We start from the raw sequence: 27,057 nt of genomic DNA on the forward strand, positions 1-27,057 counted from the left end.
CATGCACACACACACACAGAGGTATTACCCAAATGTGTTTTGTACGTTTCATATATATAGATATATATATAGTTCATTTTACATTGTAAAACAAGACAAAAAAAATTGTTCATACAAGACTATTTTTATGTACAGTGAGGTATTTGTTTCAGCTGAAATTTGCTGCAAAGAAAAAAAAAATATTCTAAACTCCATGGTTTTGATGCTTTGAGTCCCTGGCAGCAAATAGACTTTGATCTTATTATATAGCATATTCAGCTAATCTGCAAAGGATGACCTAGCCTAGTGAGGAAAAAAAAGCCACCTTTAAAAAAGAAAAATCCCAACTGTTTAACTGAAAAATAGCCTTGTAATGGAAGTTAAACTTAAGTCCTTAAGTAATGTAAACATGTTATGGAAAGTGTGAATGTACTGGACATCAACATGAAGTCCATGTTGTGTGGAAGTGACCCTTGGGTTCTTTATCTTCCTTGACTCTGCTAAAGGTTCCTGTCTTCAAAACTATATTTGGAGGGTGGCCCCTTGATTTAGGGGGAAGGAAAAATTTGAGGAAACTGGAGAGTATCCAACAGAGCGCTAGCAGCACTGCTAGAAGACTACAACATATTACTTACTCATTAAGATTGTGAGAGCTGGGCTTGTTTTAGTTTGGCAAAAATCTAATTAGTTGGGCATTAGTCTAATAGTGGTCTGGAGCTAGTGAGGGGAAGTTGCAAGGACAGAGACATCCTTCCCCATAGTGGCAGATGGTAAAAGAAGAGGCAGTCACCACAAATTGAGGTTTAGGAGTTTCAAACTGGACATTAGGAAAAGGTACATTGATAGTACAGTACCAGAGAGGCGATCGGAGGGGTATGCAATCCTCATTTTCTTGAACGTCTCGAAACTTCGTTAAAAAAACTCTGAGGTTGCCTGACATAATGTTGGCAGTAGTGCTGCTGCAACTGGTAGGTTTGAGTATATGACCTCCTGCAGCTACTTTCCAACAACTTTTTTAAAAAAAAAACCCCTGTGTAATTAACTTGTGAAGGTTAGACTGGTTCAGCGTAGTCTTTTATGCAAGACTGAGCATGTGTGTACTGACTTCTGTGACAGAAATGCAGGCTTTTGTGTCTTTGATCAAGTAGTAATATTAGAAGGATGTCCTTCTTATGTTGAGTGAAATCAGATGAATGTCTATTTATGTCAAGGTTTAATTAGCTAAATTAAATAGATATACCAGCAGACTATAAATGGGATATAATTAAGTGTAAATGTTTGTGTAACCCAGTTTGGATATTTTCTGGAACTTGCTGCGACAGTGTCCTGTGGAGGCAGAGATGTAGCACCCAGTGTAAGATGATACTTGCTAGGTTATGTTCCAATGTCCACTACTTTCCTGCTTTATTATTCTGTCTTTTCACAAATGAATGGAAGTGTCACAGCATTTACTTTTGTATTGTAATTAAAAGTTTTGCTGAAATGCACAAGACTTATATGTTTGCCCTAGGTCTAAAGATAGTATGTACCATGCCCTTGGGTACAGCACTATTTTAGTTATGCAAGCTGCTATGACCTTTGAACAGCAGGATATACAAGTGGGAATTTCTACAATGAAAGAAGCTTTGCAAACTTGCCAAAGGTAAGTGAACGTTTATGAGGTATTTAATCTACTGTTCTTTGTAAGATATCCCAGCTGTCTCTCCACTTTCAAAACAGGCTATTTTGTGTATGGTGGTGATCTAAATTTGGAAAGGTGGAATAAGTCCCACTATCCAATTATTATTGGTAAGGGTGTGTTTCCTGGTATTTCAGAAACAACAGATGTGTCAGGCACGTATAGCCTCTATAGTTAGTTAAATAGTTGGCTGACTACACAGACCTACACATAAGCTGACACTACATGGTTGAACTGCCTGAACTATTTCAGCCTGTGACTTTTTGTTTTTCATGGGGATCAACAATTTAAAAACCCATATTTTGAATTTTCCATTATGAAAATGTTTTGGTTTTTTTAAAGTTATTTTCAAAAGTGGACACAATAGTCTAATAGGATTAAACTTGTTCTAAGGTTTCTTCTAAAACCAAATTAATTTTTAAAAATTCTTCTTACAAATGTGTTCAGCTTACTTTTAAAATAAAGGTCTGTAATTCCCATCAAGAATGGTTGGAACGTTTTGCTTCTGGTCTTGCTTGGAATAATGAAATAGAGTAGAAAATAGACATTATTAGTGACTTTTATTTTTTTAATTAAAAAACTTAGATAATGCATGGTCAAAGCTAAAGCGCTTAACAAGCTCTGACAAAACCAGAAATGAGTGCTTTATTCTAATGTAGTGGTTCTTCATCATATTGATGAGGCCATAATTTATCATGAATCGTCTCCAAAGAAAATAACCCCAAATGTTATATGTTTAGAGATTTAACATCACCTCTTTAGCAATGAGAAACAAAAGAAAAGGAAATGGGGCAAAATTATCACATACTACCCAAAGAAAATAAAGGGTCAGCAATTTCTGCCTCTTTCAGGTCTGCTACTGATTCAGTTTCATCTCAACTATATTGTTTAGTATATCTGAAAATTAAGTGCCTCTGTGTACTTCAGATAGTACCAATAAGGACATCCATCTCTGCAGAATGCAAACTTTTCTCTGTAAGTGCTGTGGTCTAGTCTGTCACAAAACTCACAAAAATGCAAGATAAAGGCAATCAAACACTCAAGTGTAAAGAATTGCTGAAACTACAGGTGCTGTAATTGACCTTTTATTTGGTGTGCATTATGTTAATTAAGCTGTATTGTCCTAATCTCTTGTCGGGATCCTGCATTTTTCAATGTGCAGGATAGTGTAAACAAACTAGCTAATGCTGTGTGTTTGTAATTAATTACTTCCTGGCTTACAAAGTACATGGCTTACAAAGTACATGCCTTTTTTAAACGTAGAATTGTTTCTTTAGCTTCAGAAAGCCAAGTGGTTTTTAAATAGTAATAAATTCAGTTTTGGAATGCTGTACTAAAATAAACTAACATTTTAACATAGACAGTTGAGATCTGTTGAAAGTAAAATTTGTGACTGTTCTGGTGTCTCATCTGGCATAAAACTCCATAAAATACCGAGTATTTATTTTTTCACTTATGTTGAAAATTGAGCTCGTTTTGATTTTTTTTTTCATTCTAATTCTGAGTGTGAGTTTTAAGAAATGGATAAAAGTAATTAATAACTCTTTGAAGTCTTGCTCATGTGGCTTTGCCCAGTGTCAGAGAGACCTCTGCAGCTGGTAGGTGGAAGTGGAGTGGAAGCTATTGTACACTTAAAGTAAATTAAATGCACGCTTGGAACATCAGTTAAGGTTGGATAGGCTTCTGAGTCTAGGTGCATACCAGTGGCCGTTATTAGACTACTCAAAGAACTGCAGTTGTTAAATCATCATTTTATGAAGAATGTCTATAAATTGTTGTTGGAAATGGTTAATAATTATAAATAACTAAGTTCAAGTTTGTGTTGAAATGTCACTCATGCTGTGTGGGTTTCTTTTGTTCCATATACAACTGATTTAGATTCAGGAAAAGAAGCACAGTGGTGGAATCCTTGTCCAATTTAGTTTCTAAACAGTCAGTGGATCAGCTGAGTGAGGGTAAGTAGTTTATAATATAACTAAAATAACAAGGTGAAAAAAGCTCAAAACTACCCTGCCAATGTGTATGAGTATGCTTAATTGTATAACTTGACTAGTGTCTTACAGTAAAAACCAAACAACTTATATAGTGTTTTTTTTAATCTGATTGCAGAGCTTCTCAAAATGGGGCACTCAGCCTAATATTTTGGGGGAGGGGCTTTGAGTATGCATGAATTAAGAAGGGAATGCCTTTCCCAATGTTGCCCCTCTTGCAAAAGCCAATCTCACACACAGAGCCGAGGTACCAGTTTATTCCATAGTTGCTCAAAGATGGTTGCTAAGGGGTAGTTCTGCAAAGCTAGCACACCACACAAAGGAACTGCAGCCTATTTATCTCATTACACGATTGGCAAAAAACCTATCCCAAGTTTATGCTCATTGGTCTGTAATTACCATTCCACTTGCTGCTGTTGGTTAGTTATATTTAAACTGGCCCCACTGGCTGTGTAAATTAGCATGCATGCTCCTTGCATGGGGCAGGGGCAAATTTTTTTGGCCTTGAATTGAGTCGATGGTCACGATCTCCCCCTGCCACAGAATCACAGAATTGTCTAGGTTGGAAAAGAAATTGAAGATCATCCAATCCAACCATCAACCCAACATCAACAGTTTCCAACTACACCATATCCCTCAGCATTATGTTGACCCTACTCTTAAATACCTCCAGGGATGGAGACTCCACCACTGCCCTGGGCAGCCCATTCCAATGCCCAACAACCCCTTCTGGAAAGAAATGCTTCCTAATATCCAGTCTAAACCTTCCCTGGTGCAACTAGAGGCCATTACCTTTTGTCCTATCACTTACTACTTGGTTAAAGAGGCTCATCCCCAGCTCTCTGCACCCTCCTTTCAGGGAGCTGTAGAGGGCGATGAGGTCTCCCCTCAGCCTCCTCTTCTCCAGACTAAACACCCCCAGTTCCCTCAGCCGCTCCTCCTATGACCTGTGCTCCAGACCCTGCACCAGCTCCGCTGCCCTTCTCTGGACACGCTCGAGTCATTCAATGTCCTTTCTGGAGTGAGGGGCCCAAAACTGAACACAGGAATCGAGGTGCGGCCTCCCCAGTGCCAGTACAGGGGTCAGATCCCTTCCCTGTCCCTGCTGGCCACGCTATTGCTGACACAAGCCAGGATGCCATTGGCCTTCTTGGCCCCCTGGGCACACTGCTGGCTCCTGTTCAGCCGGCTGTCAATCAACCCCCCCAGGTCCCTCTCTGACTGGCAGCTCTCCAGCCACTCCTCCCCAAGCCTGTAGCGCTGCTGGGGGTTGTTGTGGCCCAAGGGCAGCCCCCGGCATTTGCCCTTATTGACACTCACACAGTTGGCCTCAGCCCATGGCTCCAGCCTGTCCAGGTCTCTCTGCAGAGCCTCCCTACCCTCGAGCAGATCAACACTGCCACCCAACTTGGGGTCATCTGCAAACTCACTGAGGGTGCACTCGATCCCCTCGTCTAGATCATCAATAAAGGTGTTAAACAGGAGTAGTCCCAAAACTGAGCCCTGCAGGACACTACTCGTGACCGGCCGCCAACTGGAATTAAATCCACTCACCACAACTCTTTGGGCCTGGCCATCCAGACAGTTTTTTACCCAGCAAAGCGTGTGCCCATCCAAGCCATGAGCAGCCAGTTTTGCCAGGAATGAGAATGCTGTGGGAAACGGTGTCAAAGGCCTCACTAAAGTCAAGGTAGACAACATCTACAGCCTTTCCCTCATGCCATAAGCAGGTTGCTCTGTCATAGAAGGAGATGAGGTTTGTCAAGCAGGACCTGCCTTTCACAAACCCATGCTGACTGGGCCTGACCGTCTGGTTGTCCCACGTGTTGTGTGATGGTACCCAGGATGAGCTGCTCCATCAGCTTCCCAGGCACCGAAGCCAAGCTGACAGGCCTGTAATTTCCTGAATTTCCAAATATATATTGGGATAAAAATATATATATTTTTAATATATATAAATAAATTATAATAAATTATAAATAAAAAATATATATAATTTCCAAAATATATATGGGCGTCACATTGGCCAATTTCCAATCTGTCAGGACCTCCCCGGTCAGCCAGGACTGCTGGTAAATGATGGAAAGCAGCTTGGCGAGCACCCCAGCCAGCTCCTTCAACACCCTCAGGTGTATCCCGTCTGGTCCCATAGACTGGTGTGTGTCTCTGTGATGCAGCAGGTCACTGTCTGTCTCCTCCTGGATTGTGGGGGGTCGTTCTCCTAGTCTCTGTCTTCTGGCTGAGGAGGCTGGATTCCCTCAGTATAACTAGTCTTGTTATCAAAGACTGAGGCAAAGAAGGCATTAAGCACCTCAGCCTTTTGCTCATCATTTGTTACCATGTTTCCTCTTGCGTCTAGCAGGGGATGGAGACTCTCCCTGGTCTTTCTTTTCCTGTTGACATACTTACAGAAACATATCTTGTTATCTTCAACTGCTGAAGCCAGATTAATTTCCAGATGGGCTTTAGACCTTCTAATTTCCACCCTGCATAGCCACACAGCATCTTTGTAATCAATAATGCCACCTTTACTGCTTCCCCACTTATCACAGGTTTTTGCTGACTTCATGCTTCTTGGGGAATCATTCAGCCTTTGGTGTCTTCTGGAGCAGGATGCTCACTTCTCATTGGTCTTTATCTCCTCTTTAATGGTGAAGTCGTTAGCAAGGCCCGAATCCTGTCAGGTTTACACGGTAGAGCCACAAAGGTTCAGGGTTAGTTACACAATGGAGCCAGCGATTAATGGTCCTTGTGCTTGATGAGAAACGTTTGTAGGGGCTACAACAACACATTATAGGGCTGAAGGGGGATTTCCTTTTTTTGCTTAAGACAGGTCCCAAAAGTTTGGGTATCATTGATGTTTTGGAATACATCATTATCAGTAGTTGAATTTAAATCTGAATAGATTAACAAGTTTTGCGCTTGTCTGTTTTGTCTTAAGGTGTTTTGGGGAACGGTATCAGTATATTGTTCATGGCTCTGAAAATGCTGGTCTCCTATTTCTGATTTGGAAAGAATCAAGTATGCATTTTCTTCTAACCTGACACCAAAGAATACTCCTTAATACTGGACACATCAAACTCACATGTGCACTGCACATACAGCAGCCTTGTGCATGTGGCTGGTCTTGCAGCATGGGTGCAGAGTATTTTGTGTCATGTGTGTTAATTCACATGTACTTTAGTCCTGCATGAGACCATAAAGTCTGCCTAGGGCTTTTGCTTTGTTGAGCATGCCTTGGTGAAAACCTCTTCATAATGTCTTACTGGGCTTAGAAAAAGCCTGAGCCACAGTGAGTGTTACTGTCACCAAAATGGGATAAAAGAACTTATCGACACCAATTTGATGTAGATAAGCAGACACTTCTTTATTAACGGTGCGCAGGGGAGTCGTCTCATTGATAATGCACACCTAATTCATGTAGCATGCTGTTTATATTGGATACATTAATACGTATTAATCAAGTTCTCATGCGTAAATATGCTTATTCCTGTAACTCATTTTCATATTCCCACCTCTTTTTGGTCATGTGCACCTGAGCCCTGAAATGAGTCAGGGGGCTGCTTTTGCAACCACCACAGACTACTGACTCAAAAGAAAAACACCCCCAATGTCCTTGACTCAAGGACTTTGGCTCACATTGCAATGTTAACATGCTTCGAGGTCCTTTCACAACACAGATATAAAACACGTAGTCTCCAGGACTATAAATCATCCTTACCAAACAATCTAACAATGGTGCCTCATCTAGCAGAGTAACTGGTGTATGGTTACTTTAAACTAAACACATCTCTAGGACTACTTAAAACATTACGCCACTATCTTATATAAAAAGCTATATTTCTATGGTATTCCATTTAATTGATTAGTCCTAATTATTCCTTATCGAAATCTCCAGAAATCATCAACTCAAATTAATAACAAATCAGTGACAATCAGTAACATTACCATTCATCTCTTGAAGTTTTTTCTAAGACATAGAAGAAGGGTTGAAATACCTAGTTGTTTTGATAGTTGAATTTAGGATTGATGGAAAGTACAGGAGATCATCCACCAGAATGACAAGTAGCTTTTGCCCTAGGCTGAGGTCAGCTCTGACAAGATCAAAGTTTTTGTCTGAGGAGAAGTGAAATAGAAGAATTCTACTGAGATTTGTGTGTTACAGCTATTATTCAGCAGTTATCAAAACAGCAACAGCAGAATATTGCTTTTTTTTTCTTAGTAACATTTTATTTGCTCCACTGACCTTAAGAAGATAGTATTGATAATACTTTGCTGACAGTAAATAAATTTTATTTCTTATATAGAGGAAATGCATGCTGAAATCTGCTATGCTGAATGCTTATTACAGAAAGCAGCTCTCACCTTCGTACAGGTAAAGTCACTTGTTTATTTTGTATCTTTGTGTAGCAGTTTAATGGGAGGATGTTAGTACTTGTAAAACGTTGTTCCCACAATCGATATGGTAATTAAAACCCCAACTTTTTCCTAGTGAATTAATGTTATTTCATAGCAGTGATTGAAAGTACCATAAATGCCATGCTACCCAGCAAAATCCTCTCTTTGTTTTTATGAATAACCAAAGATGTTACTGATACCTAAAAACCAAAAACATAAGGTATATTGCAGTCTTATACAGATGGTGTATTTAAATCACTTGCATCAAATCTGACAATGTCCATTGCTTGTTTAAAAAGATGCTCAAATATGAGGAAAAGTTGTGTTTGAAAGTACAAGTCTTTTTTTTTCACGAAAAGGATAGAATGTTTCCCAACTAAGGGAACTTTAGCTGATGCGTAGTTGTCTCCAGTTCAGTATCACTCTCCATGTACTTTTAACATGGTGTCTGGAACAGTATAGTAATGGATGATGATAAAATGAACATGCCTTACCTTTGCTGAAGTAGTAAGTCAGTTCACAGAAAGATCTGATATTTAACACTGTCTGGTGCTTCTTGTTTGGATTATGGTTCAAGGACTTCATACCACAGTGCTTTCAAATTCAGTTTGATATTTCATTCCTAGAAACAGGAGTTGTTAGTCATACTTCTTTTCACATATGTGTTTTACAAATGTTTAATGACTGTATTTTAGATAATCCCTTCAGATATAAATTACGACGAAGAAGCAAGCCACAAAGATATTAAGATCAGATGACCTTACTTTGGCCAGAATTGTCAGGAAGTATTAATGGAATGCCAGTCTTTCTTTATAACTGACTTTCTCTCTTACTAGTCAACTGAAAGCAATCATCTTTTCTTTTGGGGGTGGGGTATTTTTTTAAGCATGAAGAGAGTTTTTAAACAGCTGTTGAAGGAGTTGAGTTCAGGACTGTATAAAATGACTAAAACCTTAGGGATATACTTTCTCTAAAGCAGCACCTCGCTATTCATCATGTCAGAGATCCATTGCTGTTGACTTTAATACCCTGCTCTTCTGACTGCTGTCATGTCCCATATTTTTCATCCTTGACTGACCTTGATTCATCTGAAGGAATGATGATAATAAAAATGTAACCATTCAGAAACAGGTAGTAAGAATGCTTGTACTAAAACACTGCCCTATGGGTGTTAAGTCTTGAGACAAAACGGGTTGAGGTCTTCTGACCCTTTTATGGAAGCCAGAATTTCATTTGATTCTGAGGGGGTTTTTTGTGATTTTTCGTTTTCCACATCATGTATGCTGTTCCAGAGTATTTAAATGTTCATTTCTGATATGTCTGCACACACTCCCCTTCTGTGTGAATTTTAAGAGGAAAATTTCTGCCCCGTTCAACTGTTAACCATATTGCTTTCCAGGAATTTATTCTTGATGGCTAAGACATTGTGGCTTTACTTTGATTTTTCTGGAGGTTAAGAAGCACATTTGTTGGGTAGTATGTGTGGTTAGCATTGATCATCAGTGGGAATTCATCTGTTCAGGGGATTCTTTGGTTTGTCTTCTGCCAGGTTCTGGACTTGCTTGTGTGTGACAGAATAGATGTTGCAACACTTTTTAAAAAGTTCCTACAGCACCATCTGGTGGAGAGCTTTCTTGTTTCATTTATAGGCATTAGAAATTCTTTTGAAAGTAATTACAATTTTTTTTTTTTCACCTCCCTCCTAAGTTTTAAAATTTGTAACATGCACCAGGGAAATATTTCCCTGAAAACTTAAAGCAAGTGTTAACTTCAGTCTTAGAGATAAATCTAATAACTGAAAAACATTTCTAATATTTCCAGTGACAATGTTAAGTTATAAATTAATTTAAATGTACCTGGAAGATTTTTATGTATGTGTTATACATAATAGCTGAATACACATTTTTGTACAATGAAATTTTTTTCTTTCAGGATGAAAATATGATCAACTTTATAAAAGGTGGCCTCAAAATTAGGACGAGTTACCAAATATACAAGTAAGTTATTAGAAAACAGATTCAGTGTTTGTATAAGCAGGTGCAGTTGCATTAATGATTCCAAAATAAAAAGAAATATTTTATAGCAATCATTAGGATTACACTTCATATAATTTCTAAATCATGTTTCCCCTTCCCTCCTTTTTTTTTTTTTTCATGCATCAAAAGAGAATGTCATCAGGTGCTACAGATGACTCAGGGGAACAAAAGCAAAAATGAAACTTACTACCAGTTTGAAGGAGGAGTAAAACTTGGAATTGGAGCATTCAACTTGGTACGACTTTTCCAGACTACAGAAAGGCCATTGTGATAATCCTGTGGGATTCTTTCTTTGCAGATACAGTACTGTGATCCTCATTTAAAAATTACAAATTTTTTAAATGGAGATACAGGCTTTGAAGGTTTTATGCAACATGAAAACAGCAGTGGCTTTTTGCATGCATGTCTTATAGGATCTTTCTACTAATTTATTCTGTGTGTTTAATTCTCTTGGACTAATTTATGTATGTGTTTCTTAAGAGGAAAAGCAGCTACATCTACCTGTACGTACCAGGAATTTTTAAGATGCTTATGCTGTTGGTTACAGGATACCTGGAGTGACTGCTTTTATTCTAACACCCTCATGTATACCATTGTTTTGCTTCAGTGGTATACTGTAGATTGACATAGATAATTACAAATTCAGAAGAATGGGCAGCAGTTTACTGAGTTTGTGCAAAAGAAAACTGGGTACATCCACTAGCATTTTACTTTACAATTTGCTACAGTTGCCTTTTTACATTTGTCATGGCAACAATGAGAGTTGATTTCTGCTTCTCTGTTGATTTCTGTATCATTCCAGACTGGAGCTGACCAGTTTTGAATATGGTCAGAAGAACTCACATCTATCTGCACCTGTCAGTCTTTAAAACTCAAACAGCTGGTCTTTGTTCATAAGTGCTCTGACCTTTCCTATTCTTCATCAAGTCTCCTCAGTAGGAAGCTTAACAGAAAAAGCCTCTGTGGGGCAGAATGTATTAGGATGAACGGAGCTTTCAAAAACTGAATTGCAAATAGACCTTCTTTTAATGCTTATTGAAAAAGTGGCTGTGATCTTTATAAGTTTACTGTTGTGTAGGATGTGAAGAATGCAGTTACAAGGAGAACAAAAAGTGCATGTAGTAGAGGGCTAAAGGATGATAACAATGGCTAGTATTTCTAAAACAGGTACGCTTGCTGGTCTGCTAATTCAGTGCTCCACAGTAGGAACAAGTAGAACTTTTGTGATACCATTGTGTCATTTGATTGGCAGTAAAGGAAGATGAAAATTGTAGATTGTAACTACTACCAAAATAGATAATACTTTCATTCCAAATGACTCACAATTTTCAAACAATTCTGATCAGCTAAAGAGAGAAAAATCTGTTATCTGAAGAAGCACAGCTGGATTCTGTCTTGCTGTTTCCATACTGGATGATCATCAAAAGTCTTGAGTTTCCGTGAATCTGCAGACTGATTGTATATTGTCGATTATGCACGTCTATTTTCAAGTTCTTTTGTGTTTTTCTTTTTCACCAATGTGTAATGTCATTTAACATAGTAGCTGGCGTTTTTGGCTCAAGTTTATAGTGGTTTTCCTTTTTAAAATCAGTATATAAATTTCTGTTGATCTTACTTTTGTTTGAAATGTATTTCAGATGCTGTCACTTTTACCAGGAAGGATCCTCCGACTTTTAGAATTTATTGGATTTTCTGGCAATAGGGTATTGAATCTGTTATTTGTTTTTTATAAAGTAGTCTTTTATCAGATAAAAACTGGATGGATGTAATGTCATATATTTCCCACTAAAACTATAATGATCTGTATTTTTTATCAGTATTTTAGTATTGTCAAAAAGATGAGAAGTGGGCTAGGTGATGCAGGCATAGAAGCATATATAGTGATGTCCTGATCTTGAATAACCACAGATGACCAGTCTGCTTCAGAGGTTGTTTTCAAATTGCAATTTCCTTTACTTTTGCTTATCCTTAAGGAGAGGATATTAGCTTTCTTTTCTGGCCTATACAGTCAGAAATTAATGTTCCTCATACCAGTAACTGAGGGGAAAGCAGCAGTTCTACATTTTTGCCCCCACAAAACCAACCTACTTTGGGAGAAGAAATTTCTGAATATTGTGTGTCACTGTGGAATCTCAGTACGTCTTTTTCTCATGGTTGAGGAAAGTATTTGTAATCATGGCCTTGTTTTTGTAAACCTAGCTGTGTTTTATAAGTACCTTATGGCCCTTTAAAACTCTTTTTAGCACCCATAGGAAATAAAAAACCCCAACTAACCAAAGCAACCTACAGAATTATACATAACTAAACTTCAAGTTGTTAATGAGACAGTGAGTCACCATATGGTCTTATTGCTGTTAGTTTGTCCACAGATACAGTTCTGCTTACGTAAAATTTGACTTCAGTAGAGATATGTTAATTCTGTTTCTTCCTGTGAAAGACCTGGTTCATGCTGAAGCTCTTCCATAATACACATTTTTGCCCTGACTGAAAAGGCAATGAAAGCTGAAGGGAAGAGAACAAACAATTTTGTGCTATTAGCACATTGTTTTGTATGGTACTTGAATGCTTTTGTAACTCATCAAGTTGCTATGCAATAAAACTCCTTTTAAAGTAATATTTGATTTGTGGCAAAACTGTTAAAATCTGGTATGTTTCTGAAAAGCCACTTCTCTTGAGTGTGGAAGCTCTGAGCTCATCTTAACAATCCGCCAAACAGTCAAGCTGTCATGTAATGGGCATAAACTGGAAAGGCTAGGAAGAAGGTTCATGTGTTAAGAACTGAATATGTCTCCATGAATCTGGGTTCCTTTCCTTAGCGCACACACAAATTCCATTGTAGCTTCTGAAAATGGTATCCAGAAGTTAGTATGTCAGCAGAGCTAATATTTGATCAGAACCTCAAAACAGTAGCCAACTTGATGGAAGAGAATTGAGAATAACCTGGAATTTCTGTAGAGGAAGACTCTTGCCAACAAGTAGTACTGGAACAGTTGAGAGAGGTTCTCACTGAACATAGATTTAAAGATGTTATTCTGAAAGGCTCATAGCCAGAGTATAGTGAGGAAGGTATGTAGACCTGTGTGTCTGCATGATTTATGTGGCATTCCCATTTCATCAGAGCACTGAAATGTGTGGGTAATTTTATTCACTGTTAGCTTAATCTTTTCTTTGCTGAGTGCTATCAGCTGCGGTAGAACTGTTTTGGTAGAAGGTTGTGTTGGATCTGAGATAACAAAGTGCTGAATTAAGAAATACATCTAAAAAGGAAAACTCGATTTGGGGGAGCCAGAAATTATTAATAGTAACTCTGTATACTGATAGTTAATTCTGCATGTGTTTGTGATGTTTCTTAGGAGTTGGGCCTCTGTCAACTACGGGAAGGCGCATCTGGCAGCAGTTTGAGGGCCATTCTGTGTACTTTCACCCTGTTGGTTTATCATACTTACGTCTCCTTAATCCTTGGTGAGACCCACTGTGTAGCTCTTCAGTCATGCTACACATTATAATAGAAACTGTAATGTTTTTGAACCACATTTCTAAGCTGTGGCCAGTTAGCTTTGTAACGGGAGATTGCTGTATCCTTAATTATGATCTGAAATTAGTATCTCTGACAAAGCTATGTCAGTGGAAACAGGGAGGGTAGATAACATTATACCAACATCTTGTTCCATTTACAGGGCTGTGCCAACATGCAACAGCAAAATATCACAAAACACTTCAGTTCAGACAAGTCCTTATCCATAAATTAACATCAGATATTGTGAAAACTATCTCCAGAAAAGAAGCCTGTATTCCCAAGTAATTTACTTGGAAGTTCAAAAATGTAGAGAATTACTTTCTTTTGCCACATGGAGCTAAAATTCACCATTACTTCTGCATGCATCTTTGACATATATTTTCATGTTCTTTAGTTTGGAAGTATTTTAGTCCTTGTCCCTCAGGCTCATCAGGAAATTAAGGAGAACTTCATTTCTTTCAGTATCACCTGTACTTCGTTAGTGAGCTCAAAATTAGGAAAGGAGCAAGCTGAGGAATGGTTTCCTAACTTGCTAAAGCAATTAAAGGGATTAAAAAATGTAACTAGGATCTATAATGGAACAGTTTAAAAAATATTCATATATACTATTCTGTTTCTACTTACAGACATTTACTATCTTAAAAGCACTTTGTACCTTCAGGACAAGAATTCATTTTTATAGAAACACAATATGGTGAAATAATTTTGCTTTTGCATAAAAGCAGTCATTCATTAATCTATTCAAGCCATAATACGATTTGGAAACTGAAATCTTAATCTATGAAACTAACTTTTCTTAAGTACATTGATGTTGCTTTGTTGTGTTTTCTAGGTACAGGGGAAGCCAACCTTCAGGAAGCAGACAGTCTCCTTGAACCCTACCTCCAGAAATTTCCAAATGTGTGTATTCTCAATAAACTTTATAACAGCTATGTATTTCCCTAAGCTTAAAATAGTAACTGGGTATTTTTCTCATTTCCTTTCAAGGGTTCCATTATTCTATTCTATGCTGCCAGAATAGATATACTAAAAGGAAATTTTGAAAAGGTAAATCCATTTTTTCTTTTTAATGTTTTTATCTGTTCAGTGTTCAACTTGGGGAAAAAGTATCTAATTCATTTAAGTAAGTAACTTATTTTAGTTGAACTGACAATTATGCTCTTGTACCTGTCCATGTTCAGAATCAGTATTCATTCCAGCACACTCTCTGTAAGTGAGACTGAAAGTGAAGTTTATCTTATTTTACTAGTCAGGTGTTCTCCATTTTGGTGCTAGGAAAGAAATTGCTCTGTAATTAGACATGGTTCTCATGTGGAGCTGTAATTAAGCCAATTTTCGTCATTCTTACTTAACTACATTGTAGGCACAGATGAGGTTCCAAGACTGCATAGCAGCCCAGCAGGAGTGGAAACAGATTCATCATCTCTGTTACTGGGAACTGATGTGGTGCTACACCTTCCAGCAGAACTGGCTTCAAGCATATCGGTATGCAGACCTGCTCAGCAAAGAGAGCAGGTGGTCTAAGGTAAATGGGCAGGTGGACATTGTTATGATATACCAGTAGCCTCTCCACAATTAAATTTGCATTCCAATTTGCACAATAAGTGTAATTTTTTGCTTTCTTCTGAAACCTGTAAGCAAAGGCACAATGGCACCAAAATGGTAAGTTTAACTGCGTGGCTAAGGAGGAATTTTTATTTCACATTCTGAAGCACCAGAGCCATAACTAACACTTCAGCTCCTCTAGAAACAGTCAGTACTTACCACAGTTGTGAGAAAAAAAAGATGGAGAAGAAACCTGTTAACTTGCATCTCAAGTCAGGTTCTAACACTTGCTAATAAAACTTGGCTGAAGAACCTGTGTTTGTTAATTATAAACAGATGAGAGCACATCTGCTATCAGATGCTTTGTGACATGAAGTGAAAAGGCTGCTGGGGGCATGGTCTCATTAGAAAAGTTGGGTTATCTACCTTTTCATTGTAAAAATGTTTCTCAAAGTATGAACCAAGCACAACGTGCAAATAATTTTTGATACATCATTTTTGTCTGTTCCTTTCTTGATTACTCTTTTATTTATTATGCTTAGTGAAAAAAGAGATTTATCCAATTCTGACAGAAGAGGAAGAGAATAATGTATTCAACATGAAGTGCAAATATCTTGAATAGAATTTTCTTTTTTCTGTGCAAAGTCCAGTTACTGAACTTGTCCTGAATCAGTACTCAGATATTTTCTTGTGTTTTTTCAGGCCTGTCTCTACACATCACAGATCACATAATAACAGTAATAGACTTTAGAATAGTTGTGTCATTTAACCTCATCTCTTTAACTGTGCTCTGCATAATAAATTGTCCTGTTCTTTGCAGGAGACATCTTTAGTATTCTAACTTACTTAGAATATCAATAAATATTTTGAAAATAAAATCATAGCATAAATTATGTGACAAAGGAAATACTAAACTTCTGTAGTTCCACCTGTCTGAGAATCAGTGGAAACACTTTGCAGCAAGTGGGGTGAGAGATTTGAGTCATCATTGTACTGGATGAACACAGCAAATTAGATGTGGTAATATGTTGCTCTTTGTTTCTGAAATAGGCAATATATGTATTCCAGAAGGCAGCAATTCTATGTATGCTTCCGGAAGATGATTTGAAAAGGACTGGTGAGGACATTGTATCTTTATTCAGGTAAACATTTATGAAGTGACTAGATGTGCAGTCTTTTTTATCCAATATAAAAGGTTTTTACTTATCTTTGTCTTTTGTGACACGCTTCCTACTATAACCATTAACTTTGACTTACAAACTTAAGAAAAACTTAACAGTTTTTCTCTTTGCTTTTAGCATCAGAATATATAAAATGCTTCTTTTATCAGCAAATACACGTCCTACAAGTGTGGTGTAAGTGCTGTGAAACAATTTAAGATGTTATACTTAGAGGCAAACAGCAATTCTTACTAAATGAAGTAAGATGAAATAAAAATTACATCAACTTCTGTTTTACACTTCTCCTCCTTGCAGACAAGTGGATGGTCTAAAACAGAGAATTGCAGGAAAATCTATCCCTACTGAGAAGTTTGCAGTAAGGAAAGCTCGACGCTATGCAAGTTCTCAACCGGTGAAGCTGATACTACCTGCCTTGGTATTTATGCTTGTTTTCTTTTCATCCTTTTCAAATAGGAAAGAAATAAGTTTAATTCGTTGTACAGGGAAACAATATTATTATCAGGTAGTATGTGTCTGCATTTTTACTTTTTTTTAAAAGAATTATTGCATTCATATAATGGGATTTTTGTGAAATGTACTAGAGGCTGGACCATACTACCAACTACTAGCAGTCCAAAACCGGAGCCAGATTTTTTCATGAGGAAGTTCAAATACACAGAGAATGATTGTTGATGCCACATGAGGCTGAAAGTCACGTTTCAACTAGAAACCTGCATGGGTTTTTAGCATATGTGTTCGTGTTCTTTATTTGTCAGGATTTCAGTCCTTGACCTCCATACTCATTAGGAAGTTAAGGAGTACATACACTTTGTATTCTGGTGAAAAAGTGGTGGTTCATTTTGGTTTCTGTTGTTGGGGTTTTTTTATTATATAGTCTGAGTAGAATGTGCAGAAGTTAGTAATACTTTGCTAATGCTATTCTAATCTACCATGCTTTTAACTGCAGAGGCATGGGTAGTGTACAGTCTGTTTATGTGTGCACAGCAATGATAGTTCACATGTGTATGCTAAAATTTATGTACATGGATAATATAGTGACAACTGAAGATGAAAAACATAATTTGAGAAGAAATTTCTTACAGTAAAACTCACTGATATGGAAAGAGGAGTCCAAAGAAAATTAATCTGTTTTAAAATTCACTGTATACTCAATTACATATACAGACCTAAGTATATATCATTGGCTTGTACAGCACAGTGCTGTTCAACTGTGAGTCTGTATCTTTGGTCTTGCTGTCAAATCCAGTATCTTTTAATTTAAGATTTTTTCCACCATGGGTTAAGCAAAAATAAAGATAGTGTACGGTGTTACAGCAGTAAGCGTAAATTAGACAGGACTACAGAATTGAAATGAATCTAGCATATATGATAATAGTGTCAATAACACTATTACAGATTTGAGGGAACTAGGGTTTTTTTCTTCCCTCTGAAAACCCACATAGTTACAGCACAAATACAAGCGGAAATATTTCAAGAATGCATTGTATCAGCTTCAGAATGACATCAGGCTTCATATTTCAGAGGTGTAATTACAATTAAAGTACAGCAGAACAAATGATACTCATGTTTGCAATGATTGAGTAAAGAGCTCAGCAAAGTTTCATATTGGTTAGCATTAACTGTATGTGTATTCTCTCATTCTCTTTGTGTTACAGTGTGATAATATTTAATGCATTGAAACAATTACGTTGCTTACTATTGTGCTGAAGCATCTGAGAAGCTTTGTGTCAAGATGTGCTTTGATTTTTATTTTTTTTTTTTAAATCTTGTAGAATTATATTGGAAGTGTGTGGATGCGTGTATTGGAACCACATTTTTATCCAGAAAGTTTTATCTACTTGTTGCTCCATATGGAAAGTAACAGTCTATACCTTATAGCATCTATATATAAACACATGCATGAGTGTGTGTTTGGGTGCACTCATCTATATGTATATTGTATATACATGCACACACCCACAAACACTCACAAATTTATCTATAATCCTGTAGAAAGTAACTACTTTCAGCTGCTTCTTCAGTTCATATGGCAGAGGCCGTAAGTCGAACCTAAAATGCCTAGTTTTGCTGATGTGTTATGTGGGTGATGGTAACATCTGTTCAGTTTTTGATTTTTGAAGATCTATGAAAATAGATGAGAGAATCCACAAAAAAGGTGTCAAAACATTTATAACTTAGAAACCTAGGTTAACTTTGCCACACGTTTGATGTAATTTTGCCTTTCCTACACACAGATACTGTTACGCAACTTACTAATGCAAATGTAATTGTCTGTAAACTTCATGTAACTGACAGAATGCCTTGTAATCATACAGATACTTTTATTCATGGACTTCTCAGCAGTGAGAGTTTTGGCTTTGAAACCTTTCATATTGTTTGAAAGAACTTTTTGTAGGTAGTATTTTTATGCACTCAAAATGTTCCATTACAGCCTTCCAACAGGTACTCTTTAGTTAAATATTTACGCAGTTCCGTGAGTTTGTCTTGTTTGGGTTTTTTGTCAGGAAATGATGTATGTCTGGAATGGCTTTGCAATTGTGGGCAAAAGAGCAGACCTCACTGAAAATTTACTGGTAACAATTGAAAAAGAAGAAACTATTCTACAAAATGAAACTAGTAAGTGACCAGTAAGATGGAGTTAATAAACTGTTAAGAAACACTGATATTTTTCTTTGTTTCTGTCTACTAATGTTCTGTGAGGTAAGTGTTGACTCAAGCAATGTGCTATTAAATCTGAAGTTTTGAAGCCGCATGAAAGTTAGCAGTGGTTCTTCAATATGTTATCTGTTCTGATTGCTGTGGCAGAAGAATACTGAAAACTCAAGGATATGAGGTTATTGGTTACAGAACTTACATTATTACAGCAAGTTTACTGCAAAAGTACCTGGCTCTGTCGGGTTCTGTAAGGTGCATGCTGTCATCTATCATATGAACTTCTTGGTAGACTTCTCTTTTAAGTTCTAGAATGGTAAATACTACCTTTTGGCACATGAAACTTTTCTTTAGTGGTAGTTCACTAAAAATAATTTCTATTGAACCCAGTTTTTAATCACACTTAGAAAAAAAATAGCAAAAGTTAGTTTGCCACATGATTAAAACATTAATGATGAAATGTGAAAGTACACCTAATTATGATATACATGTAAACTGAGGTGCCTCGAAAGTTAAGTGGTAAAATCTGGATGGTATGATAAACCAAATGAGAGTCATTTTCAAGTCCAAGACTGTATTTGGTCCCTTAATATTTTTATGCTGTTCTTTACCTTTCTGCAAAATCGGTAGTGTGGCTTTAAAATCTCAAACGCTTACCCTTTTTTATTGTTTGTGTTAAAAACAAAATGTTGCAATATGCAAGACATCTGAAAATAATGTTCCCATGAGCTCTGCACAGAGGGTTCTGGCAGAAGCTATTGGGGGTCTGGTGCTGTATCATCCAGAGGCTTGTACTGTCAGTGCTAATCAGTTGTAACAGTAAAGTAAATTTCATATCACGTTCTGAAGCAGAGATGCACAAGGTACCAAAATAAAAGGAGCAGAAATAAGTATGTTCTTCTTACAGAAATACACAGTTAACAAATAAGATGTAATCTGGAAGCATATTTGGTTTTCATTCTTTCTGTATCTTTTTGGTAATAACTTCAGTGAAATGTAGTTTTGTTCTGGAATTTGCATCTGTAAACCTGGTATGCTTTTAAAGATGTGGATTCAGACAAGATTAAGGCTCTGATTACCAGAATTGCTGCTAAACTGAGACACAAAGAAAGTGATTAACTCTATTACCATAGTGTGGCAAGGTTACAGTATTATTTTAAGACAGCTGTCCGTATGAGGTAGCTTTAAAGGAATGCTAAGGTGCTGTAAAAAAGTGTGTTAATTATACACGAAGGTCATTAAGGGATTGAGACTTCTTAGAGCTGTTGAGATTTCATTCACTTTAAGTGAACAGGCACAGCAAGGAATCTGTCAAGGATTGAAAGTGGTCTTGTGTTGTATAGAGATGATAGAATGAACAGATGAAAGACATTAGAAATTTTCAATTTTTTTCCCCTCAGGATTTCTAGAAATCTTGTTTTTCCACAGTCATATCATCTCCAAGATGTAACTTCAAGAAAAATTCATTTCTTGGGTGTTTTATAATCCTGATAATGATATTTCCTCTGGTATAGAGGACTGCAAGAAGATGGTTTTCCCACATGTATTGCAAAGTTGTCTGTATTAAATTGGCTTATACATTTACTGTCATTTACTGTCAGTGTTTTGGCATAATAGCTTTTCTGCCTCTGGGAAATACCAGGGAGGTACTTGTTGAAGTTGTTAAAGACTGGCAAGCTTTTACTGACATCAGTGCTTGACCTCAGTAATTTTAATGAATGAGTCCTTTAGGAGACAGTCACATGAATCCAATACCTTAGCCTAGCAACCCAGGCAAGAGGGAATGCAGAATGCTCACCCACTGTGCTTCTACCTGTCACTAAAAGCGCAGTCTGACAGTTACTATCTGTCGAGACTTTCTGGGTTTAAACACAGACAGGATTAAGCCTGAATGTACTGGCAAAGCACTTTGCTGAATCCTAAGATACTTTCAGTCTTGCATGTTTCAGAACTGTTTACGTAGGATTTTTTTGGCAGACTATTAAGAAAAAAATTAACGTGACCTTAGAGAGCTGGTAATTAGTTGTAAACAACATGATCTGAAGGGAGAGTGTTTTGCTTCCTGAGTTGCTAATGTATGTGCTGCCATCTGTCTATCCATATGTGTTTTCTTTCCTTTCTTTTCCTTTCCTGCACCCAGCAAATGCTATAAACCAAGGCAACAAAAAAGGCCTGTGCTTGTTAAGGTTATATTTCTGAATCGTTTTACAAATGCTCTTTCATGTGATATTTTTAGGCCCATTGAACATAAAACTTCCTTGAATTTTCCAAATGTTACACACTATCAGTGAAGCTTTCTAATCATTAGAGATTATGGAAATACTAATAAACATGGTTTCTTGAATTTGTACTGCCAGATAATGCATCTGAAAAGTTCTGCAGGACATAGTCCTAGCGTGTTCTTGTGCTTTTCATGTTACTGGTGCTACTGAAGGTCTGCCAGTGCTCTGCAACGGGGGAAGCTATTAAGATAATGTAGTGCCAAGGAGGTTTCAGTCTCCTGTAGGTCTTGCTTCCTGTTTTAGATATTACAAGTACAGAAATCTTTAACTGATGCCAGTTTATGCTTTTGTACTGAATTACAGATATAGAAGACTGGGAATATCTGGATGTTTCAGTTTCTTCTTGTTTCTTTTTAGCCTGCATCTTTAAAGAGAAAGATACAGATGTTTATGTACATATCTTCTTTAGTAGACAGTATTTAAAATTGTGTCTGAAGGTTATGTGTGTGTTGAGGTATAAAATCTGAGAAGCAAGGTATAAAATCTGAGAAGCAAGGTCTTGAGTCTGAATACGTACTCCCTACTGAAAATCTGATTTTTCTTTTCATTATGTCTTCAAATTATTTGATGTATCTCACTTTTAGATCACAATGAGTACTATATGGATGATGTGTGCATGTTGCAGTTACTGAAGGGCCTCTGCCTGAAACACTTGGGAAGACTCATGCAAGCTGAACTGTGTTTCAGTAAAGTAACTCAAAGGTAAAAATAGCATAAACAGACTTCTAACCTTTATATTTTGTAGCTTTGCGTGAAATTTCTGATACTCCTATAGAAGCTGTCATGTTAGAATTTTGAATAATTAAACTTCAGCATCCTCTTAAGGAGCTGTAATTAAAATACCTCTGAAAGTAGTTGGAGAACCACAGAACTTTGCTTGTATTTTTCTGTAGCAGTTTAACATTATATAGCTTTATATAAATGTGATGGTTTACGCCAAATAAATCAAAGTGATGGTAACGCAATCATCTAAATACACTTCAAATTGTTATTTTTGTATTTGCAGAACTATTAATATAAGTAAAGTTAATTCTTCTTTATGTGGATGAGAAATTGTTGTTACTTCTTTCAGCTGAAAACTTAAGTGTCCTGTGTTATGGATTTATCAAATACTTTACGTGTCAGATCCATATCTACTGTAATAACTTTTCTTCATATAACATTGAGTCATGTACTGGTTGTGGTTATAAACTTTTTAAAATTTTTAGACTGAAAAATTTTTTACATAGGCAATTTTTCTAATAAATAATTTAGAAAAATTATTTAAGGATAATTTGTTACACATAATTCTATTGCTTGTTATAATTTTTTTGCCATCTTGCTTTCTCTTGCCATTTCTAAGATCCCAAGTGAGTTTAGTCAGCACTTTGGAAGTTACTGGGCAGTGGGTTTCAGCTGGTAACAAGTTAAATGAATGCTTCTGAAAATATTGCTCCAAAGGTAGTTGACATGGTGAAGTCTTTTAGAGCTGAGACATCTCAAAAATCTTCAGACAAGTTTTCAGGTAGTTTTGCATGGGGAGGAGGAGAAGGCTTCTGGGAGATTAAACATCTACATTCTGGTCAGCTCTAGTCTTCACATTTCTTGCGCTGCTACAGCACATTAAGACTGTTTATCACATAAGGAGTGTCCCTATTTTAAGTCACACGTTCTGTGCATCAAGGCCTGTCTTGGTGGATGAGGTGCCTCTTTAGAAGTGTTGCTTTCAAAATGTTGAGTGCTTTTCCATTGTTTGTTGCAGATTTTTGCATTCTGCAATATTGGCTGATGTTATTCTATCCAGATAAGAATCAGAATTGATTGTAAAAGAAACAGGGAAGTCCAAGATATGTGATTCCTTCTTCACCTTGTTCTGTAGTGGCAGATCCATGAAACCTGAGAGAATATCTGGAACATGCAGAATTACCATAGATGGGGGAGGGTCAGGTTAGGAAAAAGTATGAACTGACTTAGACAAACATATGAACATATGTATACATACATAAGTACATAGGGCATTGGTATATATCCATGAGTGCTGAGGGAGCTGGCCAATGTCATTGTGACACTCCATTATCTTTGAAAGGTCATGGCAGTTGGGGAAGTTCCTGAGGATCAGAAGAAAGCAAATGTCACCCCTGTCTTCAAGAAGGGCAAGGAGGAGGGCTCTGATGCAGGCCATCAGTCCTGGGAGGGTGGAGTAAATAATTCTGGAAACCATTTCCAAAAGTGTGGGGATGATCAGGAGTAGTCAGCATGGATTTATGAAGGGGGAATTGTGCTTGACAATTGTTGTAGTCTTCTACAGTGAGATGGCTGGCTCAGCAGGTAAGGGGACAACAGTGAATGTTCTTGATCTTGAGTTTAGAAAGGTTTTTGACACTGTCTCTCACAATATCATCACAGACAAACTGATGAAGTCTCAACTAGGTAAGTGGGTAGTGAGATGGATTGAAAATTGGCTGAACTGCTGGGTTCAGAAGGTTGTGATCAGCAGCATGAAGTCAGCTGGAGGCCAGTCACCAGTACTATAATGCAGAGTTCAGTGCTGGGCCCAGTAGCTTTTAACATCTTCATTAAGGACCTGGATGATGGGACAGAATGCAACCTCAGCAAATGTGCAGATGATACAAAGTGGGAGGAGTGGTTGATAAGCCAGGAGGGTGTGCTGCCTTTCAGAGCAACCTGGACAGGGTAGAGAAATGGGCTGAAAGCAACCTCATGAAGTTCAACAAAGGCAAGTGCTAATCCCTACCCCTGGGGATGAGTAACCCCATGCACCAGCATAGGCTGGGGACTGACTGACTGGAGAACAGTTTCTCAGAAAATACCCTGGGGATCCTGGGCATAACAGTCAACCCCAAGCTGACTATGAGCCAGCAATGTGCCTTTGCAACAAAGGTGGCCAACAGTGTCCTGAGTTACGAATAGTGTCATCAGCAAGTTGAGGATTGTGATCCTTCCTCCTCTCTGAGCACTGGTCAGGCCACATCTGGAGCACTGTGTCTAGTCCTGGGCTCACTGGTATGAGAGAGATATGGGCATATCAGAACAAGTCTAACAAAGGGCCGCAAAGATGACTAAAGGATTGAAGCATCTGTCATACAGGAAGAAATGGAGAGAGCGGGGACTGTTCAGCCTGGAGAAGAGAAGACCTGAAAGGGATACCTGAAGGGAGTGTGTTTTAAAAATAAAGAGACAGAAACAAGCTCTTCTCAGTAGTGACCATTGACAGGATGAGAGATAACGGGCACAAACTGAAGTACAGGAAATACTGTTTAAACATAAGGAGAACTTCTTTTTATTGTCAAGTTCGTCAAACACTGGCACAAGTTACACAGAGATTGTGGAGTCTCTGTCTTTGGAGATATTTGAAACCTAGGTGGACACGGTCCTGGACAGGTTGCTGCCACTGACCTTGCTTTGAGCAGGGAGTTGGACTAGATGATCTCCAGAGGTGCCTTCCAGCCACAGTGATTCTGAGAATTTCTTGTATTGAGGAAAAGTTGAATTTTCTTACCTCTCTGCTGATTTGTTCAGGCAAACTAGGGTAAGGGGGTTTCAATTCTGTGTGTGGGAAAGAAGTATTTGTATTATACGGCCTAACCTAACGAACACTATTTTTATCTCAAGTTACCATTTTGGATGGTTGGGGTTTTTTTAACTCTGAAGTCACACAATAGGGTCCCAGTCCTGGAATTATGTTCATGGTAGCTTGGGTAACATGCCACAATACAAATCGGAAGTAGGAAAGGATAAATTTTTGCTCCTAGAAGGTCACATTGGCAGTATTTTACATCCACTTTTTACAGGTATAATTAGTGTGCATAGTTAACCAATAAGGAAGGTTCTAGAGTGTTTTCTCTGGCCATGTGCAAGCAGTGATTGCATTTAAAAGATAATTGGTCACCTGAGGAAAGGTTGTAATTAACCACTTACGTATTTTTCTGGTTTTCTAGTGAGAAACAAATAAAATACGATAGTTACTTGGTGCCATTCACCCTGTATGAGTTGGGTCTTCTGTACAAGCAACAGGATGAGAGAGAAAAAGCAATAAGATACATAGAAGCTGCAAAGTAAGTGGATTTTTTTTTTTTATCAGCCTGTAGATTAAGAATGACTGAGTAACTTTACCAGTGAAGGCATGTGGTTTTTATTCCTCCCGGCCCCTTTGCAAAATAAAAATAAAATAATTATAAATCTGTATTCTTGGCTTGGAAGAATTGTCCAATAAAGTTGAATTTTACAATTTCAAGAAACTCTGTCCTTCAGACACAGTGGAGTGGACAATATCAAACAAGATACAGTATGAAGGGAAAATGTCTCCTTTTCCTTTAGAAAGTTTCAGAGATGCTGAGACTCCACTGCATGCATGGGATGGAGCTGGAGAGTCCAGAAAAAGGATCTATACTACCTCTGTCCCAGAGAACAGCTGTGGGGCTTACATCTGCAGCACTAAAGTTGTTAGTGGGAGTAGGTTAAAAGCCGGTACACTTTTGACCACCTCCCTTTTCCTTTCACATCCTGCCACAGAAGAGCAGTAGAGAGCTAAACTAGCTGTAGAGAAGCATGTTCACTTCATCTGTAGATTGTGGTATGGGCTAGAATTTGCCCCTTGTATACCAATCGTGCAATAGTTTTGTAAATGTGAGTTAGAAACACTCTCCTAAAACCCTTTTTAGAAACAAAGTAGTTTTTTGCTTTTGTTTGTTTGTATTACATGATGCGATTTCCATGTGTTTTATTACTCTGGCTGAGATGTGTTTTGAAGCTGAACATACACTTTCCGTTAAGAGCCTTTCTTTTCTGTAATCTTCTAGCTTGTCTTTTCACAGCAAATTTCAGTAATTGAGAGGGCTGTTGAAAGGATCTAAATAAGTGAGAGATGCTAAGACATGGATTCAGTTTATCAGGACATTTAATTGTTAGTACTGGTATAAGTCCCTGCTCAGTTTGTGGATGTAGGTTTAAATGTCTTATAGCTCATCTGTGTATCAGACTCTGTTTCCTGTTGAAGGATTGAAGGCTGTTAACTTTGGTACTTCAGTGCATGTATGAAGTAGAAACAGTCCAGGTCAAAAACATTTTTCTTAAAATAACTTTATTGTTTGCAGAAACAACTACAAAGAATACTCTATAGAGTCCAGATTGCACTTCAGAATTCATGCAGCACTTGACAGCTTGAAGGTGTCGCCTGCTTCAACACCTTGAATGACATGGGATGCTTTCCATACTTACAATAGCCTACACAGTCTTTTTTCCATCTTTTCTTAATTATGGAAGAGAAACAACCCAATGATTGTTTTTTGTCATCTCTGATTTGAAGTATGTTGTTAATTTATCAGGGAGTATAGTGATAGGATGAGGAGTAATGGTTTTAAACTGGAAGAGGGTAGATTTAGATTAGATATCTTCTATCTGTGTTGTGGCTGCTCCCTCCCTGGGGCCAGGTTGGACAGGGCTCTGAGCAACCTTGTCTAGTGGAAGGTGTCCCTGCCTATGGCAGGGGGTTGGAGCTAGATGATCTTGAAGATCCCTTCCAACCCAAACCATTCTATAATTACTTTAGATTGTTCTTTTTCTGTATAGCATATATACTATATCTACTTGATACTTTGAAGATGACCTTATATTTTGTTTGTACAAATAATTTAATATTTGACTTGAATGGGGGATATTTTAAAAAAAGTTGATGGTGCAATAAAGTTTAATGCAAACATTTTATTTTTTTTATATGAAAAACAGATGCAGTGGAACTGGTGATAATTTCTGCGTTTTTTGAGGGTTTGATTTTCTGCAGTACATTTGAGACCTTTTTG

General features: G+C 37.6%; 1 protein-coding gene across 3 annotated transcripts in view; it reads left to right on the plus strand.

Annotated features, from left to right (window-relative positions):
- Positions 1–26,957, plus strand: part of TTC39B (tetratricopeptide repeat domain 39B) — an 83,898-nt gene extending 56,941 nt beyond the window's left edge. For all 3 annotated transcript variants that reach the window (XM_074931576.1, XM_074931578.1, XM_074931577.1), the window contains 16 exons: positions 1,490–1,621; positions 3,536–3,612; positions 7,956–8,023; positions 9,979–10,043; positions 10,212–10,317; positions 11,720–11,785; positions 13,436–13,544; positions 14,432–14,499; positions 14,587–14,646; positions 14,963–15,124; positions 16,195–16,286; positions 16,620–16,740; positions 18,830–18,941; positions 21,844–21,961; positions 25,198–25,314; positions 26,353–26,957. In XM_074931576.1, coding sequence (XP_074787677.1) covers positions 1,490–1,621; positions 3,536–3,612; positions 7,956–8,023; positions 9,979–10,043; positions 10,212–10,317; positions 11,720–11,785; positions 13,436–13,544; positions 14,432–14,499; positions 14,587–14,646; positions 14,963–15,124; positions 16,195–16,286; positions 16,620–16,740; positions 18,830–18,941; positions 21,844–21,961; positions 25,198–25,314; positions 26,353–26,449 — 1,570 coding nt within the window. In that variant the 3' untranslated portion in view covers positions 26,450–26,957. The remainder of the gene's footprint in view (positions 1–1,489; positions 1,622–3,535; positions 3,613–7,955; positions 8,024–9,978; positions 10,044–10,211; positions 10,318–11,719; positions 11,786–13,435; positions 13,545–14,431; positions 14,500–14,586; positions 14,647–14,962; positions 15,125–16,194; positions 16,287–16,619; positions 16,741–18,829; positions 18,942–21,843; positions 21,962–25,197; positions 25,315–26,352) is intronic.
- The last annotated feature ends 100 nt before the right edge of the window (positions 26,958–27,057 follow it).

Source organism: Athene noctua, chromosome Z (assembly GCF_965140245.1).
Source record: "Athene noctua chromosome Z, bAthNoc1.hap1.1, whole genome shotgun sequence".
NCBI lineage: Eukaryota > Metazoa > Chordata > Aves > Strigiformes > Strigidae > Athene > Athene noctua.